Below are 18,352 nucleotides of genomic sequence, written 5' to 3'. Positions count from 1 at the left end.
CAATGTTCTCTGGGGCCCCCACCCACTGAGTTGTCCTCGAAGCCAGGATCCAGGTCCCGTGGGTGTCCACGCATCAGTGTCACCCCCTCCGCGTCTTCGCATGGTCCCAGGTCCGTGTCCTTCCCACGCCAGAGCTGCCCCCTTGGGGGTGTCTCGTCCTAACCTCGGCCCTGGCCTCACGGCCCCACATCTGCGGGATCAAGGAGACACTGGCGGCCACTGGTTAGTCTGAAGAGTAGATAGCTGCCCCCTGCCCCAGGGCCCCTCCTCCTGCCGACACGCAGGGTCCAGGTCACCCTGTGTTACAGGAGAGGACAGGGAGGACCTTGTCTGGCGTCACATGGCTCATTGGTGGCCACGCTGGGACTTGAACCTCGGCCTCTGTGTCCAGGGCCCTCGTGGTGCAGCTGCAGGGGGTCGGAGGGGCCACGGGCTGATTCCCGTTGGTCTCCTCCTGGGCAGCTAATCCTGTGCTGGGCCCGGCACCGCATCCAGGGGCAAAGGTGACCGGAAGGAAATGAAGTGACAAAATTCACTGTGAGTGAGGGGAGTACGGGGGGCTGTAGGGACTATCTGGGGAGAGACGGGGTGGCTTTCGGGAGGAAGGGACATTTGCATGTAGTCAGAGGAAGGGCCTGGTGTGTGGGTGAGTGTGAAATTCCAGGAGGAGGAGGCAGGATAGGCCACTGTCACCCCACCTGGGGACAGGAGCAGTGGCAGAGCTGGGCCAGGCTGAGGGCCACGGACAAGGTGAATCGCCCCCCCCCCCCCCCAATGAGCTGCCTGGGCTTCCACACGGCCTCCCCCACCTCTTCAGGAGCCACCCGCTTGCCAACACAGTCCCAGGCCAGACGGACCGGACTCTGGATGCCACATCTCTGCCCGGGACGTGCCTGGATGTGTGTCCACGACCCCTCCACAGAGGACAGACACTCCAAACTGGACCTCGCCAAATCCCCATGGGCAGACACTCAGGCACGGGCCTCGTCACTGGTCCTTCCCCAGACACGCACACAGTGCAAGGGGCACCGTCGGGGGTCGGGATCTGGCTAGTTCTGATTCTGCTACTGACGTCCTGGGACCCCACGGGCTGAGGGGCCTGGCTGTTGCTGCTGGTAGAGTCTTGGGAGCCCGTGGGGGGTCCGTGGGGCCTGTCCATTCCCTTCCCGGGGTCTCGTCTCGCGGGCAGGTGGGGCAGGAGCACGAGAGGCCCTGGTAAACAACGGCGCTGTGAGAGCGGGACAGCGGTGCCGGGACCTGGGCACGCGCGCAGTGTGTGTGTGTGTGTGTGTGTGCGCGTGCGCGCGCGTGCTCGAGCTGTGAGCTGTGGGGACACCCAGCCCAGAGGCCAGGATGGGCCCTAGCGTGCCCTTTTGTGAACTGCAGGAGTCGGGTGGCCTGGCCAGCCTCAGAGTCTGAGCCCAGGGAGCCCCCCAGCCCCCAAGGCTTTCTTAGAAGCTGCTAGAAAGAGCCCAGAGGCGACGGAGGGGGAGAGCCCTACTCTTTACCCTCCAGGGGCGGCGGACTTTCCTTCCCAGGACCCTGCGCTAGTCAGACTGCACTCACCCCGGCCCCGCGCGGCCCCTCTGGACCCTGGCCCTGGCGGTGTCCTGTCCGGCCGTGTCCCCAGCTCACCCTTGGGCGTGTCTGCTCCCTAAACACACCTCCCTCCAGGCCCAGCTCGCAGTGTTCCTGCGCCACTGTGTCTCCAACATCTACTCCGCCCTCACCCCTTCTCCTCTGAGAGGCCTTCTGGGTGTCCCCCAGGCCCAGGAGAGGGCTGCACCAAGGCACCAGGACTCCATGAAGATGCCCCAGTGCATGTAGCCTGAGGGCTCTCCTCTTTGATGCCTGAGTCTCCCCTCTGGCCAGTGAGCTCCTCCGGGCAGACTGGGCTTTGTTCACTGCTGGCCCTCAGCCCAGGGCAGGGTGGCTCTGGGGAAGGTCAGAGACAGGAAGAACTCACTCACAAACTCCCCTTCCCCCAGAATACCTTTTGTGGGCCTGCGGTCTCCCTGTCAGAAGGCTGATGGCTTCTGTCCCCTCCTCAGGGAGCTGCGATCAGACTGGAAGCCAGTGTTGGCCGTCCAGCGCAGGCCCGCCAAGTGTCGGGAACGAAGCTGATGGCCCCCGGCGGTGCCCAGTGCAGGGCCAGGCCCTGAGAACAGGCCCGCTGGGAGGACACAGGCCGTGGCGGGGATCGGCCACAAATGTGGCCCCCTTAGGGACCCAGGGACTTTTCCCCAGATGCTTGGGGCCCTGAAGGTGGCTGCAGAGGGCTGACAAGGAAGCATGGACCAGTCAGCTACCTGAAGGCCATTCTCTAATTGCGAGGAGATACACACAACTTGGGCCCTCGGGAGCTTCACCTGGGTTCCGGTCCCAAATCCGCCACCCCCTTTCTGGACCAAGTCACTTCTCTAAACCCCAGGTGGCCCGTTTGTACCATGTGGGCAGTAATGCTACGTTGCATGTCGATGGGAGGTTGAAATCAATACACTGAGCAGTCTCTGTCCTAGGAAGCCCTCGGCAAACAGGGCTCATGGTTTGGCGACTTATGCCGGTTCCCACAGAGGAGGCCAGCCTACCCAAAGAGATAAAGTCTGAGGCTGCCTTCATAAAAACCCAGGGTTCGGAGTGAGGGCGTGATAGTACCACCCTCATGGGGGTTGATCACGACCTGCCCAGATGAGCAGCCTCGGACACGGCTCCCCCCACCCCGCCCCACCATCCCCTCCACACCCCAGGGCTTCCTTCCTTAGATTCTAAACATTTTCCTGTATCAGGAGTTGTTCCTATCGCTGTATTTAATCCGCGAGCACAGGACACTGAGCCGGGGTGTCAGAACAACTGGAAAAGTTCCACGGAGATATCACCCTGGGCCAGGGGTGCTCGGTCCACACGAAGGGTGGAGGGCTGAGCCACACCCTTCATGCAGCCTCTGGGGCACATTGGGATCCTGTGTTTTCTGGGCGGGACCACAGGGGTCCCACAGAGTCATGGAAAACGCAGACTAGCCCGGGGCCATTTTCTCGAAGGCCTGCTTTAGACACATAACGTTATCAGCTCTGCAGTCTAGAGTCTAAGGGATACAGAAGAAACTCCCGAGGAGCTTTAACCAACATGAGGTGCCCATGCAGGAGGGCAGAGGGTCTGGGCTCCCCCGGGGCAAGGAGAAGGCGGGACGAGACCCTTGTAGGAGGGTGGGGTGCAGGGAAGAAGGGGGCAGGCCCAGGCCTATAATTTGCAATGTAGGGAGGGGCAGGAGGAGGAACCTTCTAGCAAGCAGCTCTGGAAGAGCTTGCTCCAAGCCAGAGGATTCCCGCTGGGGAGGTGGCTCGGACCAGCCAGCTTTGAATTCAGTTCTGGGTTCTCTCCCCCTCCGATGTGCTGAGCTCCCTGGCATCTGGATACCATCTCCGGGGCCACTCCCCTTGCCCACAGAACTGCCCCACTGACTTCCGCGAGCTCCCGCTGGATCAGGGTCCACTAGGACCCCCAGAACCACATCGTCCACATTTGGACAGAAGCCCTTGGGATGGTTAATTTTCTGTGCCAGTGGGACCAGGTCATGGGTACCCAGATATTTGCTTAAACACTATCCTGGCCGTGTCTGCGTGGGCCTTTCTGGATGAGACAAACATTTCAGGTAGGAGACCGAACAAAGCGGATGGCCCTTCCCAACGTGGGTGGGCCTCGCCCAGTTCGTTGAAGGGCTGACTGACGCAAAAGACTCTGTAAGGGAAATTTCGCTCTGAAAGTCTTGAGCTGGGTTGTTGACCTCTGGCCGTCAGGCCCATCAGCTCTCCGGGGTGGGGCTCCCTCTTAACACCTCCCGGGGCTCTTCTGTGAGCCAATTCCTTATCATAAATCCGTGCGCGTGCGCACGCAGCTCTCCTGTGGGTTCTATTTCTCCGGACGATCCCGCTACGGCAATCCTTCCCGTGTATGTCACCCTAGCGCGGAAACTCTCCCCGACAAGCAGTTACCGACTTAACCTTTTTTGTAAAATCCAAGCCCCTCACTGGGAGGGGAGATTCCCCTGGGCCCGGCAGAGTCATCAAGGCACCACCTTGCCCTTGGGCAGCAAGCTGGACCCATCCCAAGTCACCTGGCCTCCCTCCCTCCACCCCCACCCCTGGAGAGTGCCGCCCACCAAGGTCCAGAGCTGCGGGCACATAGGGAGATTCACCACGAACTGGGATCTGGTAATGCCACCGGCCCAGAAGGCACCTCACAGGCAGCTCATGGTTTCTACACGGAGGCACGTATCTTAAAAGATGACTGAAGCCAACAAAACAGCCCCGGTCCCCGACAGCCTGTGAGGCAGGCTCCGAGCGAATACCCCCTCCTCCATTTCGCCCCTTCCACAGGGGGAGACGCTGAGGCTCGGAGAGGCCCCGCAGCCCACGGGCAGGTGTGACGGACACTGTGGGTGCCCATCTTGGAAACAGAACTCCGGTCCTGTTCCTGAAGGACACGGTGGGCCCTCCTCTGAGAGCCAAGGGTGTATCCTGCCTGGCCGGTCACGGTCCCTTCATGCCCCCTGCCAAGGCACGGACCTGGGTTTCAGCCAATGAGAGGCGAAGCTGGTGAGAAGGGGAGGGGTGGCGGGGAGGATTCTGGAAAGTTCTCCCCCCTCTCCAGGAAGAAGAGAAGACAGGCCTGCTTCTCTTCCTGCCTGTGGGATGCCGTGTGAGCCGTACCGTGGGGACCCCAAAGAGACAAGTGCAAGGACAAACGCGAGTGTGAGACTGGGGGGCGGGGTGGTGGGGAAGATGGAGGGAACGTGGGGGGCCCAGGGATGCTCTCTCCGGCTGCTGAAATTAGACACGCCTACAGCCTTTGGACTTCTCGACCTGTGAGTCGGGTGGAATCACCTTCGGCTCGGTTTTCTCCTGCTGGGGACCGCATGTGTCCCTCTGGTCATAGGCTGAGAAGGCAGGTCTCCCTCACGGCCGGTGCCGATGCCCCTGGTCCCCTCTCTGCCCTCGCCAGGCCTGTGTTGATGAAATGGGGGTGGGAGACGCCGGGTGGGTGGGCGGGGAGGGGAAGGCGGTCAACCCCGCCGGGACCAGTCCTCTTGTATTTCCACGGATATTTCTTGGCATTGGGCAGATATTGAACAGGCTGCACAGGATTTACAGACACAGTGGCAGCTGCGGGGACACCAGCGGGGCCCAGTTTACCAACGGCAGCTGCACCCGCTGAATCTACCTGGAGCCGAGCGCGGAGCGCCGCGGGCAGCCAAGGGGGGCTCTCGGGGGCCAACAGACAACTCCAAGGATTCCGTTTATTTGATCATTTTAATACAGGAAATGCCAGACCAATCAACGGGAGGACAGCCCTTGCACAGACGCCTGTGTTCACTACGTGGACGGGAGGGTCTCCACAGCACGGGGCACGCATGCATTTCCTTTGACACGGGCGGATGGAGAGCGCATAAATACCACAAGATAACCAGGTTCGGGGCCGGGGGCGGGGGGGCGGGAGGGGAGATCACAGGCCACGAGGGAACCACGCTTCACAGGCAACGGAGGCATGAAACACGGGACCTACACGGGACATTGCACCTCACCATGGGCATAATTTATATATCAAAAGAAAGGAGGCCGTAGTATGCGTACGTGCGAGCAGCTCTGATCGGAGGCCACGGACGAGCGAGGTGGAGCCATGCACGGGGGAGGGCTTGCCCGTCTCCTCTCCCTCCGTTCTTGTCCCCGGCTTTCCCACGGTCACCCGCGATCGCGAGATGGATGAGCCCGCCTCGTCTCCATCTTGGGAAGTCCCATCAGTGTCCTCAGCCGTGTGCCCTGGGCTCCCCGGGGCGGGGAGGCACCCCGGAATCGAGAACTATGAGCCCCGCGTGTAAACACCTGCCCGGGCTGCGCCCTGGGGGCCGGGCCGGGGCAGGAGGAGGCCGGGGGGGGGGGGGGAGGGGGGAGGCGCAGCCGCCAGGCCGGGCAGGTGCCGCGTGTCGCCCGGGGCCCCGGCCGGGAGAGCAGGAGCGGTGGAGGAGAGGCATCCACTTTTGCAAGCAAAGCTGAAACGGCGGGGCAGAGCCTGTGTTTCTCTGCAACCTTCCGGACGCCGGGTCCCTCAGAACTGACTGGCGCTGCTGGGGTCACACTGTAACAAGCGGACGATGGAGGGGTCGCTCTTGGCACCTTTAATGAACTCTTCCAGGGACAGTTTGCCTGTGGGACGGCAGAGAGGAGATACGCGGAGGGGGTGAGCCAGTGCCCGGTGCCCCTCGCGCTTCCAGAGGTCACGGAGACGGCTCCCGGGTCCGGGACGCCCCCTCTGGTCTAAGTCTCGCACCTTCTGGAAGCGGGGCCCAAGGGAGGCTCCGCTCCCTTCGCAGGCGCTCCTGGAAACTCCCGTTTCGCTGTCACCGCTCGCTGCAAAGCACGGGGCAGCTTAAGGGGCATCATATCCAGTAAGACGGGAGCTGTCCAGAAAGAACACGGTCTCTGCCTCTCACCCATAACTACCTCAGAGCCGAGGGGAGCACGGCTGGGTGGGTGGGTGGGTGGAGGGCAGCCGGGGGCCCCCGGGCACTGCCCGGCCTCCGCTTGGCTGGCAGACCGGCTGCACTGTCACCCTTTGGGGTGGGGGACTCGAGGAGACCCGCCTTGCCAAGCGTCCAGCCGGCCCTCCCCCACCCTCTGTCCCTCCCGCACCGCCGAACCTGCCACCGTTGGGACGAAGAGACAGGAACGTGGGTTTGACAACCTCAGTGAGTCCCGGAGAGGCCGTGACCCACACGGTCACTGCCCCCCTCTCCCAGGACGCACATGGGCAACGACGTCGGGGTGAAGCTGGCTGTGCTCTGCCGGCTGATGCTTGGGCAGTCTGCGGCTGTGAGGCCGTGATATGTGCCCCGCAGGACAGCAGTAAAGGGAGGAAGGAGCTCGTGGCCCGTGCCATGCCACCACGGGCAGGGATCTCCAGCCCCGACCCGACCCAGAGGACACGCTCCGCGAGCGGCTTCCAGGAAGCCAAGTGAGGGGTCCGGAGGCGAGGATCCAGCCTCCCAGGCCGAGACCACCTGCCAGCCCCCTGCCGGAGAGGAACACCCCCTCTTGCGGGTCCCCAGTAGGGGGCAGGCAGACAGGCCCCTTGGGGAGACTAACCAGCCTCTAGGCTCCAGGCTGGGCTGGGAAGCACCCCCTTCAGAGGAGGAGAAACCGTCCGGGACCCTCTGCTTAGGCGGAGGACGACTGTGTTTTCTTACTCTCCTGATGGCTGGTGGGGACTTTTACCGGCCACTCCCCCACCATCTGATGGCTCCGGGGTAGGGGTGGGGGTGGGGGGGCGGGGAAGCTTCTAAAAGCACAGCCCCTTCCTCCTGGCAGACAGAAGGGCGGGTGAGGGGCTGAGGGGAGCCCTCGGGGGCTCTGGGGGTTCCTGAGCATGATCTGCGTCTCTGGGTCTGTCTGGCAGTGGTCGGGGCGCTCCTGGCACGCGGCCAGTCTCCGTTCACACGTATGGCTGGGTAGGGGGTGTGGACAAGAGAGGGTGGTGCTGGAGAAAACCCGTGGGCACCACTGACCCCCGGGGTGGCCGGAAAATAAGACAGAGTGCAGGGCCCCCCAGCTCAAGGGCTGGGCACCCCCGCTTTCGCCCTGATCCCTCCAACACCCACTCTTCCTTCCCTCCCCAGGCCCCAGGGACAGACGGACAGGGGCTCACAGAGGTGCCCGGCCCCACGGTGCACGGACTCAGGTTCACCAACAAGCAGGGAAGGCGCACAGTGCGGGCCCAGCTGGGCCCGGAACGGTGCGTGGGGAGGGGGGCCCAAGGGCGACACTAAGAGCTTCCCGGGCATCGTCCCATTGAATCCTCACCACCGCCCGAGCCTGAATTTATCAACCCCATTTCCCAGAGGAGAAAACCAAGGCTCGGGCGAGCCCAAGACTCCGTGCAGGCCTGTGGGCATCTGGAGCCTGTGCCTTGCTACCCTGGAGGGTGAAAGACGGGTTTTAAGTGAGCACAAGGCGGTCTTGTTTGACACGTGGACGCGTTTGGGAAACTTCTCTTGCTGTCCGATGTGTCCAGGGTGCTCTCTGCCGCCTGCGGTCACACCGGAAACGTCATGCCTGGGCTGGCTCAGTCCTCTGACTCATGTGCCAAAAGCGCTTGAGAGTTTACCGAGCACTTCTTCACGCATTCGCTGGATTTTTAACCTCCAGGATGACAGGGCCGGCAAGAGGCACGGACCCGCCCTTGCAGGGCTACCTCCCCCTGCGTGGATCCTACCGAACCTCAGTGCCGAGGCAGAGGACGACACATGGAGCATGTCCTCCCCGTACGGCCACCGCCACTGCCCATCTGTCCCCACCAGTCCTGCTGCAGTATGGCCCCAGGGACCCTGCCACGGCTGTTGCAGGCCACGGGGCACCGGGGAGCCTGGCAGCGCAGGATGACAGCAAAGCAAAGGTTTCCCACCATCCGGGCCCCTTGATGCACCTGCCCCCCGGGTGCCTCCCCCTCCCTGGGACACGCCGATGGGGCTGACGGTCTCCCTCATTTTCGAAGTGAGGGCACTATGGCTCAGGGGCGGGGGGACAGGACATGCCTTGAGGACAGAGCCAGGATGCAGGACCGGGTCTCTCTGACTCTGAATCCTGCCTCTTCCCTCAGTACAGCTGCACGAGGCCAGGGGTGGGCTGGGAGAGGCCCGGGAAGCCGCAGAAGGGGCCAACCACATCTTTGCCCTCAGCCGCCCTGCACAGACACACGCGCACACACACGCACCCACTCCTTACCATCATTGTTGGTGTCCATCTGCCGGAAGATCTTGTCCGTTCGTTTCTCCGGGGTGGACTCGTCCTCGGGCATTTTCATCACAGAGGACACCATCTTGTATATAGCCTGCAAAGAGACACGCGGAAGATGTGCCCGGAGATTCTGGAATGTTTCCGGGCACACGGGGCCGGCGTGAGCTTCCACGCAGCTCACGGCAAGGCGCGAAGAGGTCGGGATGTAGCAGCCTCCGGGACCCTTCCTCAGCTCTCCAGAGGAACGTTTCTCGAATGTTCCACGGTGACTATCGCAGACGGCATGCTGAGCAAAGGAAGCCAGACCCATCTGTGTGAAGTTCAAGGGCAGGCAAAACAACTCCACAGTGACAGGGGGCTGAGACTGGGGGGCTGTCTAGGGTGGGAGGTGGGACAGTGCCCGGGGAGGCCCTTGAGGGAGCCTTCTGGGGGGCTGGGAATGTCCGTAACTCACCGAGGGTGGTGGGCACACAGACATATATGTACACGATCCACACGCCTCACAGAAAGCTGTGAGCATCTTACTGTGTGTCATTCGTCAGTCTAGAACAGGAAAGATTTAGTCCCTGAAACCCATAGGGAGAAAACCAGCCCCAGAAAGGGGCAGCAGCGAGGTGGCACGGGTCTTTCCAGAAGGATAGAAGACCTTCCCTTTAGAGCACTGCCCTCCGCGGGCTCACCACCACCACGGGCCATCCCTGTGTGTCTCTGTCCCGGGGGCCCAGCCTGGACACGCGTCCCCGTGCCGTGGTGGGCACAGGCGTGCGTGTGGAGGGGCCACGAGGAGGCCAGCGACCATCAGAGTAACATGCAAGGAGGAAGGGGCTTCGTGCAAGTGGCCTGACTGATACCCCCATTCCTGAAACAACAGACCAAGAACAGCAAAAGTCTGAGACTTATTATAACTTAAAAGCAGGGCATTAAAAACACAAAAACAAAACCCAAAAAAGAGTGGTCCTGAGTGAGTTTTCCCATATGTATTATGTTCCCCTGCTCCTTGCCCCCTCTCTGTTTTCAGGGCAGGGGCAGGCCTGGCCTGGTCCCGTCTCCCACCAGCCTCACGGCCCAGGTGGGCTGTGCCACACGGGTGTGCATCTTCCTGAGACAGGACACCCTCCTGGGCCCGGGCCACCCCTCCTGCCCAAGTGCAGAGCCAAAGGCGGCACCAAGCGCCTCCAAGGACTTGGTAGGTAGGCTTCTGAAGGACTTAAAACAGCAGTCCATTCTGGGGCGCCTGGGAGGTTCAGCCGGTTAAGCATCCGATGTCGGCTCAGGTCAGGATCTCGCAGTTCGTGGGTTCCAGCCCCTCGTCGGGCCCTGTGCTGACAGCTCAGAGCCCGGAGCCTGCTTCGGATTCTGCGTCTCCCTCGCTCTCTGCCCCTCCCCTGCTCACACTCTGTCTCCCTCTCTCTCTCTCTCAAAAATAAATAAACATGAAACAAAATTTTTTTTTCTTAAATTCAAAACACCAGTCCGTTCTGCGAAAGGTGTAGGGATGGGTATCCCACCTGGCCAGCTGAAGAGCTATGCGAGGGGACAGGGGAAGGGCATGCCTGGTTGCCAAAGGGCCGACGGGCAGGGCCGGATGAAGACATTCCAGGGAGGCAGATTTCTTACTTCTCCCACCCCTTATAGCTACGGACCGGAAGCGACGAATGGACCACAGAGTTCCCCAAACCTGTGTCGATTTATTCTTTGTGAAGACCACCTATTTGAGACATGGGTTGATCAGGCCACTCGCGGCCGGTTTGATGCTCTTTGCTCAAGACTTCGTTCCTGAGCCAAGAAGCTGCTTCCTTCCATGTAGAGAACGCCTCTTCTGAGGAATTCTAGAACCGGCTCCCCCAGGCTCCAGGAGAGGGGGCACAGGGGGGCACCAGGAAGGAGCAGCTCCGGGGTCCCTCTGGCAAAGTGAACAAAACTTGGTTTCTTTCTGGAAAACAGCCTCACCTGCCAGAGCTCCTGACAGGCGCGAAGGGGAGGCGAGAAGGTCTCATGAAGAGGAGTTCCTCCTGCGTCTGACTTATTCCGGGGCCACTAACGCTTCGGTTCTGCTTTACAACCGCGCGTTCCCGGGGACATTACAAGCTGCCGGTTGCATTCTCGAATACGGGGATTCGAAAAGGTCTCCTAGCAGGCGCCTTCCGCAAGTATCAAGGGACCCCTCAATTGTTAATTTTCAGCTCTGTTCTTTCTTAGGGCATCACCTCTCCGAGGCTCAGATTTTGTGAAATGCAGGGAAGGGCGCTGGCGCACAGGGTCGTGAAGACACAGATCAGAGCCCTCAGGCCCCGGGCCTGACGCATACAAGCAAGTGATGGAGAAACCCGGGCTCTTATCATTCCTATTGCAAGGCCCGCCCGGTTAGGTGACAGCCGGGCACCTTCAAAAGCGCACGGTGCGGGGCGGGGGAGGGGGCGCCCCGGCCGAGAATGACCCGACGCCTCGGCGACCGCCACACGCGTGGGGGGGGGGGGCGGAGCCGTACCTGCACGATCTCCAGCATCTCGCTGCGGCTGATGTAGCCGTTGCCGTCCAGGTCGTACATGCTGAAGGCCCACTTGAGCTTCTGCTCCAGCTTGCCCCGCGAGGTGACGCTCAGCGCGATGATGAACTCCCGGAAGTCGATGGTGCCATCCCCGTTGGTGTCGAAGGTGCGGAAGACGTGCTCGGCGAACTTGGAGGCGTCGCCGTAGGGGAAGAAGTTGGCGTAGATCTTCTTGAACTCGTCCACGGTCAGGTGGCCGGTGGGGCAGTCCTTGAGGAAGCCCTTGTACCACTCCTGCAGCTCGTGGTCGGTGAACTCCGTGTTCTCACGCAGGTCCTGCAGCACCTCCGGCCGCAGCTTGCTGTTCTGCTTGCCCATGGTGGCCGGCGGCTACACCTGCAAGACAGGGCCATCAGCCGGGGGCACCCGGGGCCCGTTCCCCCGCCCCCCCCCCCACCGCCCCCTGCAGCCACCGTGGGGGGGCCGAGAAACTCCCCCTGCGTGTCGCGCTCGGAGGGCTGGAGAGGCCACCGCCGTGCGTGGGAGGTCTCGCCCCGTCTAGGACACCCTGCAGGAAGGTGGACCATGAGTCCCGCACCCCTGGCAAAGCCGAGCTGCCCCATGCTTGCAGCGAAAGACACATTCTGACTTCCGGAATGTGGAAATGACTCTGTGTGTGTGTGTGTGTGTGTGTGTGTGTGTGTGTAGGGGGGGAATGCAACTTAAAATCAGCGGAATGAGGCGCCTATCAGGTGTCCACTGGGTCTGTGCAAGAGTTGAGGATTCGGTCCTCACCCTCCTGACGAAGGTCCTGCCACGTGGAGCGCACCCCCGGACCCTGGGGTCTGAATAGTTCTTTCTTTCCTCTCTCAGGCACCACCTTCCGGCTTTCCCCTCAGAACAGGTGTCCAGAAACCTTTCAGGAGTCCCCTCTCTGTTTCGCCTCTGAGAAACTCCCGGGGACAGGGGGCGGGGGGCGGGGTGGAACCAGAAGGGGCCCGGGACAGTCCTCGATTCTCAAATGTCACCCGTAAGCGACCAGGCACCCGTGGGAGCACAGAACCTGCTCCCCACAGCGGTTTCCCACCCAGCCTGCACAGAAGACTGGTCCTGGGGTGGTGTCACTATTAGACACGGACACAGCTGTCACCTCACGGCCTCATTTTATTTGCTGCCTCTGGCAGTAACACATGAACATGGCTTCATCGTTTTTCGAGCACGTAGGAAAACACAGTGAGAGGAAGATGTCTCCTGCCCCAGTCCCAGAGGGGACCACTCTGAACGGCTTGTGTGTTTGTGAGCTCTGAACAGTATGCACCGAATCCCCATCAGGAAGGGTAACAGATGTGGTTCATCTCGTCTCCCCGGCATTTCCTCCTTCGTCCCCTCCTGGGCTTTATTGGTTTTATGACACATATCCCTGTTTTTACTTGTTATCTTTATAACTCTAAATTATACACTTCAAGTTCCCTTCCTAGCTCCTATGGAGGGCGGTTTGGCAATGTCTTTCAAAACTGCAAACGCCCAGCGATCCCATTTTGAGGAACGTCGCTAAAGATACTTCGACCTGTGTGAACAGCCCGTGCACGCTGCTGCTTCCTGAGCCGCTGTCTGTAATACTAACCCGGGCCTCCGTCATCACGTACTGAGAAGCAGCGATCAAGACGCGTTAAAAAAAATTTTTTTTAATGTTTATTTATTTTTGAAACAGAAAGAGACAGGGAGTGAGCGGGGCAAGGGGCAGAGAGAGAGGGAGACGCAGAATCCAAAGCAGGCTCCAGGCTCCGAGCTGTCAGCACAGAGCCCGACGTGGGGCTCGAACTCACAGACTGCGAGATCGTGACCTGAGCCGAAGTTGGATGCCCAACTGACTGAGCCGCCCAGGCGCCCCTCAAGATGCATTTTTAAGTGAAAGGAGAAAGTTCAGAGCAGCTACATAGTTTGCTACCATTTGTGAAAAAAGAAAACACTATTTGTGAGCATGTTTCTGCGTCTGGAAGGACCTATTTAGGACACAACACTGGCCAGAGAGAGACGGCTGACGGCCAAGAGTCGGACGGGGAGTTTTTACCGTAAATCCTTTTGCAGAAATTTTTAAATGCCAAACTCTGTGCATGCATGTGTTTTCTATCCGAAAGCTAAATCTACAAAAATAAAAATAACCAAACCTCTATTTCTTGGTCAAGCACCTTGACTCTTGGTTCTCTCTCCGCAAGATCAAGCTATCAGTCCCGCCGCTCCTTCCTTCCTTATCAGCTTCTGTCGTGGGCACTGGTATTTTGACAGAGTCAGGGTTTAAGTCTCCTTCTGTTTTCTTACCTATAGGTTGGCCCTAAAAAGTGGACGCCGGCAAGTGCCTGAGTAAGTTGGCTGTCAGCTTCCTGGTTAGGAGAGGCAATGTCAAGGGCAGGACCAATGCAGGGGGATCTGCTTCTGCCCCACCCGAGTCCACCATGAGGTCACCTCGCCAATTGCAGTGCGTTCTAGAACGAGGCCACAGGGTCCAGATGGGGGATCTCCCGTGCCTCCACTGGCCGGCTCTCTGACCCACCCCAGGGATTGGGGTGGCGTGGGCCTCCTAGCACGCTCTGGGAGGCCCCCCAAAAGTTCGGGTGTTAACATATAGCTGACTTCCGGTCCTTTTGGAAATTCAGATGTTTTCCACGACCATTGTGGTTTCTACGTTAAACAAAAAAAACGAAAAAGTGAAAATCGAAACATCAGACACCAAAATGTCTGACAGAAGAAGACAGACAGTCAAGACATCCGTTCACATCTCTGTCCTGTTGGAAAAAGCTCTAAGCCAGCTTTGGAGATGTGTGCTCCCTCTGGATTCTTCATTTTTTTTTTTTTAACATTTATTTATTTTTGAGACAGAGAGAGACAGAGCATGAACAGGGGAGGGGCAGAGAGAGAGGGAGACAAAGAATCGGAAGCAGGCTCCAGGCTCTGAGCCATCAGCTCAGAGCCCGACGCGGGGCTCGAACTCACGGACCGCGAGATCGTGACCTGAGCTGAAGTCGGACGCTTAACCGACTGAGCCACCCAGGCGCCCCTGGATTCTGCATTTTTTATGATCGCTCTTGGGGCCCCAGCCAGACGAGCTCCCGGGTCCTTCCAGGTGTCACCCTGGAGGGCCTGATGACGGCACACCAGGATGGCTCTGTGCCCAGAGAGCCCTGCCGGGCGGGCAGGGCCCCGTGCCCCAGAACTGTGAGCACAGGATGCCCGGGACGGCTCAGCGTGGCAGGTCTGTCTCCTCGGGCGCCCTCACGTTATGGTTGACTCCCCCAACAAAACAAACAAACAAACAAACCAAAAAAGATGTTGAGGTTTTAAGCCCTAGGACCTGTGAATATAACATTATTTGGAAACGGGGACGTAGGAAGTTAAGATGAGGTTATTGGGGTGTCCTTAGAAAAAGGTGACAGTTGGATACAGACAGTACAGAAGGAAGCCATGTGGAGAAGACAGAGCCATCCACAAGCCCAGGAACACCGGAGGTTTCCAGAAGCCAGAACAGATGCTTCCCTACAGCCTTCAGAGGCCCCTGCCCACACCTTGACTCCCAGCCTCCAGGGCTGTGAGGGAATACGTTCCTGCTGTTTAAGCTGCCTGGTCTGTGGGACCTTGTTAGGGCAGCCTGAGCTGACAGACGCCAGGGGGGGCGCATGTGCATGGCTCTGCTGGGTCAGGCGCCCCTCAGCCCCACAGATGAAGCCCCTTGCCCACCAGACCCAAGGATGGGAGCTGAGGGCACAGGAGAAGCCGCCTGGGCCTCGGGCCAGGTGCCCATCCTTCTCTGCCCGTCCATCTGTCCATCCACGGGCTCGCCTGGCACTCCACGGCGGGGACCAGATCCAGGCAGCCCCGGGTGTGACCCCGACACCCGTCCCCTGAGGCTGGTCCCCTCACCGAGGCACCTCTTGCCCACGCCGGCCTCCTGGGTGCCGTGTTCTCGCACACGCACATGCACACACACGGGGGAAACTCGAGTCCGGGAGGCCCCTGGTGCCGCGTGGGGGCCCCCAAGGGTGACTCTGATGAAGCTACACCAGCCACCGAGTGGGCAAACCGGGCAGCAGGCAGGGCCCTCAGAGCTCAGAGCCGTGGACGCCCTCTGTGCTGTCCCCAGCGAATTCTCCCTGCTCCCATCAGGATGCCTTTAGTAACCTGCTCACCTCACGCCTGCCTCTGTCCGTTGTTTGTTTTTTTAATTGAAAAAAAATTTTTTAATGTTTATTTTTGAGACAGAGAGAGACAGGGCATGAACGGGGGAGGGTCAGAGAGAGAGAGAGGGAGACACAGAATCCGAGGCAGGCTCCAGCTCCAAGCTGTCAGCACAGAGCCCGATGCGGGGCTCGAACTCACAGACCGCGAGATCGTGACCTGAGCCAAAGTCAGCCGCTTAACCGACTGAGCCGCCCAGGCGCCCCTGTCCGTTCTGTTTAAACAGCCTCCCGGCCTCCTCCATATCCTGTCACTCAGGACTTCTGAACGGCAAACTCTGGACTGCAGAACTTTTAGGCCGGTGGCCCGGCAGGTCGCCTGGGACTCCCAGGGTGGGGTGACTCACTGGGTGGCTTCTCCAAGGCAGCCCCACCTCTCTGTGTCTGCAGAGCAAGGAGGTGGGTGATGGGCCTCGGAGCAGCACCCGATCCAGGGCTCCCAGCCGTGACCTACCCCACCCCCGGCCAAGACTTCACACACTTCCAGCCCGGTGTTACCTGTGCTTGAAAAAGGGCTTATCTTCCATTTCCCTCATCAGTTCAGCTGCTGTTAAGCCTTCTTTTCCATGCTCCTCGAAAACTGGGGAGGTCTCCCGGCCAGCGTCCGGAGGGTGGAGAACACGGGCCTCCCCCCACGCGCACAGCGGGCGGCACGTCGGGTGGCTTCGTCTGCACCTGCTTCCCTCGCTTCCCCCGCCCCTGACGTCCTCACAGGGGACGGCGTAATGCGGTGTGTGGCCAGGGAGGACCAGCGCGAGCAGGACGGGACAGCCGCTGCTCTAGACCCATGTGACCCGAATTCACCTGGGAATGTGACTGTATTCCGAGACCGGGCCTTTAAGAGGTAATTAAGATAAAATGAGGTCACTGGGGTGCGTCCTAATCCAATCTGCCCGGTGTCCTTACAAGAGGGGCTTGGGACGCAGACGGAGGGAAGGCCGCGTGAGGTCACAGCAAGACAGCCATCTCCAAGCCAAGGAGAGGCCTCGGAAGGAACCGAACCTGCTGACGCCTTGATCTCAGACCTCTGGCCTCTGGGGCCGTTTGAAAATCAATTCCTGCTCTTGAAGCTGCCCGGTCCTTGTTACTTTGTTACGAAAGCCCTGGGACACTAAGACAGCTGTCCCTGGGCACTGACCTGAGCAACAACAGTGGGGCAGAACCCCGTGCCGGGCACCGTGCGGTTCCCCCAACCTCACTGCTGAGCACCAGCAGCAGGGACAACCAGAAGGTCCACGGACTGTGGGACAATTGGCTTACTGTCAGACCCTTCGCGTAGATCGGTCCCACCTTACTAGCGGGGAACCAGCCCTAGAGGCCCGGGAGGCGAAGGCAGCACTCGGCTCAGGCCCCACATCTTGCTGCGGGCAGCCCGGGGGAGGCGGGTCCGGGGCAGGGCAACACGGTCACAAACAGCCACCTTGGGTCGTTAATGGCACATCCTTTGCCCTGATTAGCAACCCTGCCCTTTTCCCCAGGGAAACAAGCGGGCTTCTGTGAAGTGCTAGGCTCTGGGGGCTCAGGATGGGTCCCTTTAGGACCCACTCACCTCCCTGAACACCAAATCGCCCCTCGGAACAATGCTATCAGTTTGCCTCAGAACGCGTGTGTGACGTATACACTCACAGACCCCACAGAAATGCCAAATTCCTCGCACCTCCTCTGCCCGAGGTAACAGGTGTTTCTGGAAAGGAAGGTACCAGATCCGGGAGAGGGACGAGGCCGGTCAACCCAAAGCTAGAAGGTCACAGGCAGAGGGCACGGTGATGTGCCTGGGGAGCAACTTCGTGCTTGGCCAGACCCTTCCCCAGTGTGTCGCCTTCGGGTGACGCACGAGACTGAGAATCCGGACTCCCAGCCCCTCCTTCTCCATGTGCTTCCTGAGTATCACGACAGTGTGGTGTGAGGGGGGCCTCCTTCCAGGACTAGGGCTCCTTCCCGCTCTGATAGTCTAAGACCCCTGGGTCTAGAGGTCCAGGCCAAAGATTCCTGTGCCTGGAGCTGGGGTAGGGAAGGCTCTCCTCCCAAGAGGTGACCCTCTCTGAAGAAAGGCATCGAGTCCGGGAAGGTGGTAGGTACAGGATTCCCTGGAGGAATCTGGAAACGTGTGGTCTACAGATCTGGGTGCCTCATCACACCCCACACCGTGTCCTGAGCCATTTAATTGCGGGGATGCTTGCCCACATGTGTCCACCAGCCGGCGCTCTGCTCCCCCAAATCCCAAGCCCAGGAGTGCAGGCCGCCCTGGCTCTCAGCCTGTTCTCGGGGCCTGGTGCCAGGCTGGGTGCACGGGGGGGGGGGGGGGGGGGGGGGGGGGTGCGGTCTGTTCCAGCCCATCCGGCCCTCTGAATGTGCACCCTGGTTCTCAGCGCTCTGGGCTGCTTACGGCACAGGCACCTATGGATGGGGCACAAGATGTAACATGACGGGGCGGGGGGGGGGGGGGGGGGATGCTCCAGGGAGGAATCACTCCTTTTCCATGGAGGGGACAAGACGGTTTGCCTAGGAAGACAGCATGTGGAATCAAAACTTAGGCCACCTCGGGGCACCTGGGTGGCTCAGTCAGTTAAGCGGCCGACTCTTGATTTCGGCTCAGGTCATGACCTGACGGTTCGTGAGTTCAAGCCCCGTATCGGGCTCTGCACTCACAGCAAGGAACCTGCTTTGGATCCTCTGTCTCCTTCTCTCTGCCCCTCCCCTGCTTGCATTCTCCTCTCTCTCTCTCTCTCTCTCAAAAATAAATAAATGTAAACAAACTCAGGCCACCTCTAGGGAGCACACACCAGATACTAGGGCACTGGGAAGGTGGGGGTCATGCTTGGCCAGGCTGGGAGAAGGCAACATCATCTCCG

General features: G+C 60.2%; 1 protein-coding gene across 6 annotated transcripts in view; it reads right to left on the bottom strand.

Annotated features, from left to right (window-relative positions):
- Positions 1-5,292: 5,292 nt before the first annotated feature.
- HPCAL1 (hippocalcin like 1) overlaps positions 5,293-18,352 on the bottom strand; it is a 107,406-nt gene continuing 94,346 nt past the window's right edge. For 5 of the 6 annotated variants that reach the window (XM_047845190.1, XM_047845192.1, XM_047845194.1 and 2 more), the window contains exons 3-5: positions 11,272-11,667; positions 8,772-8,877; positions 6,220-6,451 (exon numbers count right to left, since the gene is read on the bottom strand). In XM_047845190.1, the coding sequence (XP_047701146.1) occupies positions 6,309-6,451; positions 8,772-8,877; positions 11,272-11,649 (627 nt within the window). In that variant the 5' untranslated portion in view covers positions 11,650-11,667 and the 3' untranslated portion in view covers positions 6,220-6,308. Of the gene's footprint in view, positions 6,198-6,219; positions 6,452-8,771; positions 8,878-11,271; positions 11,668-18,352 lie in introns of those variants that run through there. The other variant, XM_047845196.1, reaches the window with a different exon arrangement.

The sequence above is a fragment of the Prionailurus viverrinus genome, unplaced genomic scaffold (assembly GCF_022837055.1).
Source record: "Prionailurus viverrinus isolate Anna unplaced genomic scaffold, UM_Priviv_1.0 scaffold_33, whole genome shotgun sequence".
NCBI classification, from domain to species: Eukaryota; Metazoa; Chordata; class Mammalia; order Carnivora; family Felidae; genus Prionailurus; species Prionailurus viverrinus.
This window is presented reverse-complemented; position numbering and strand designations above follow the sequence as displayed.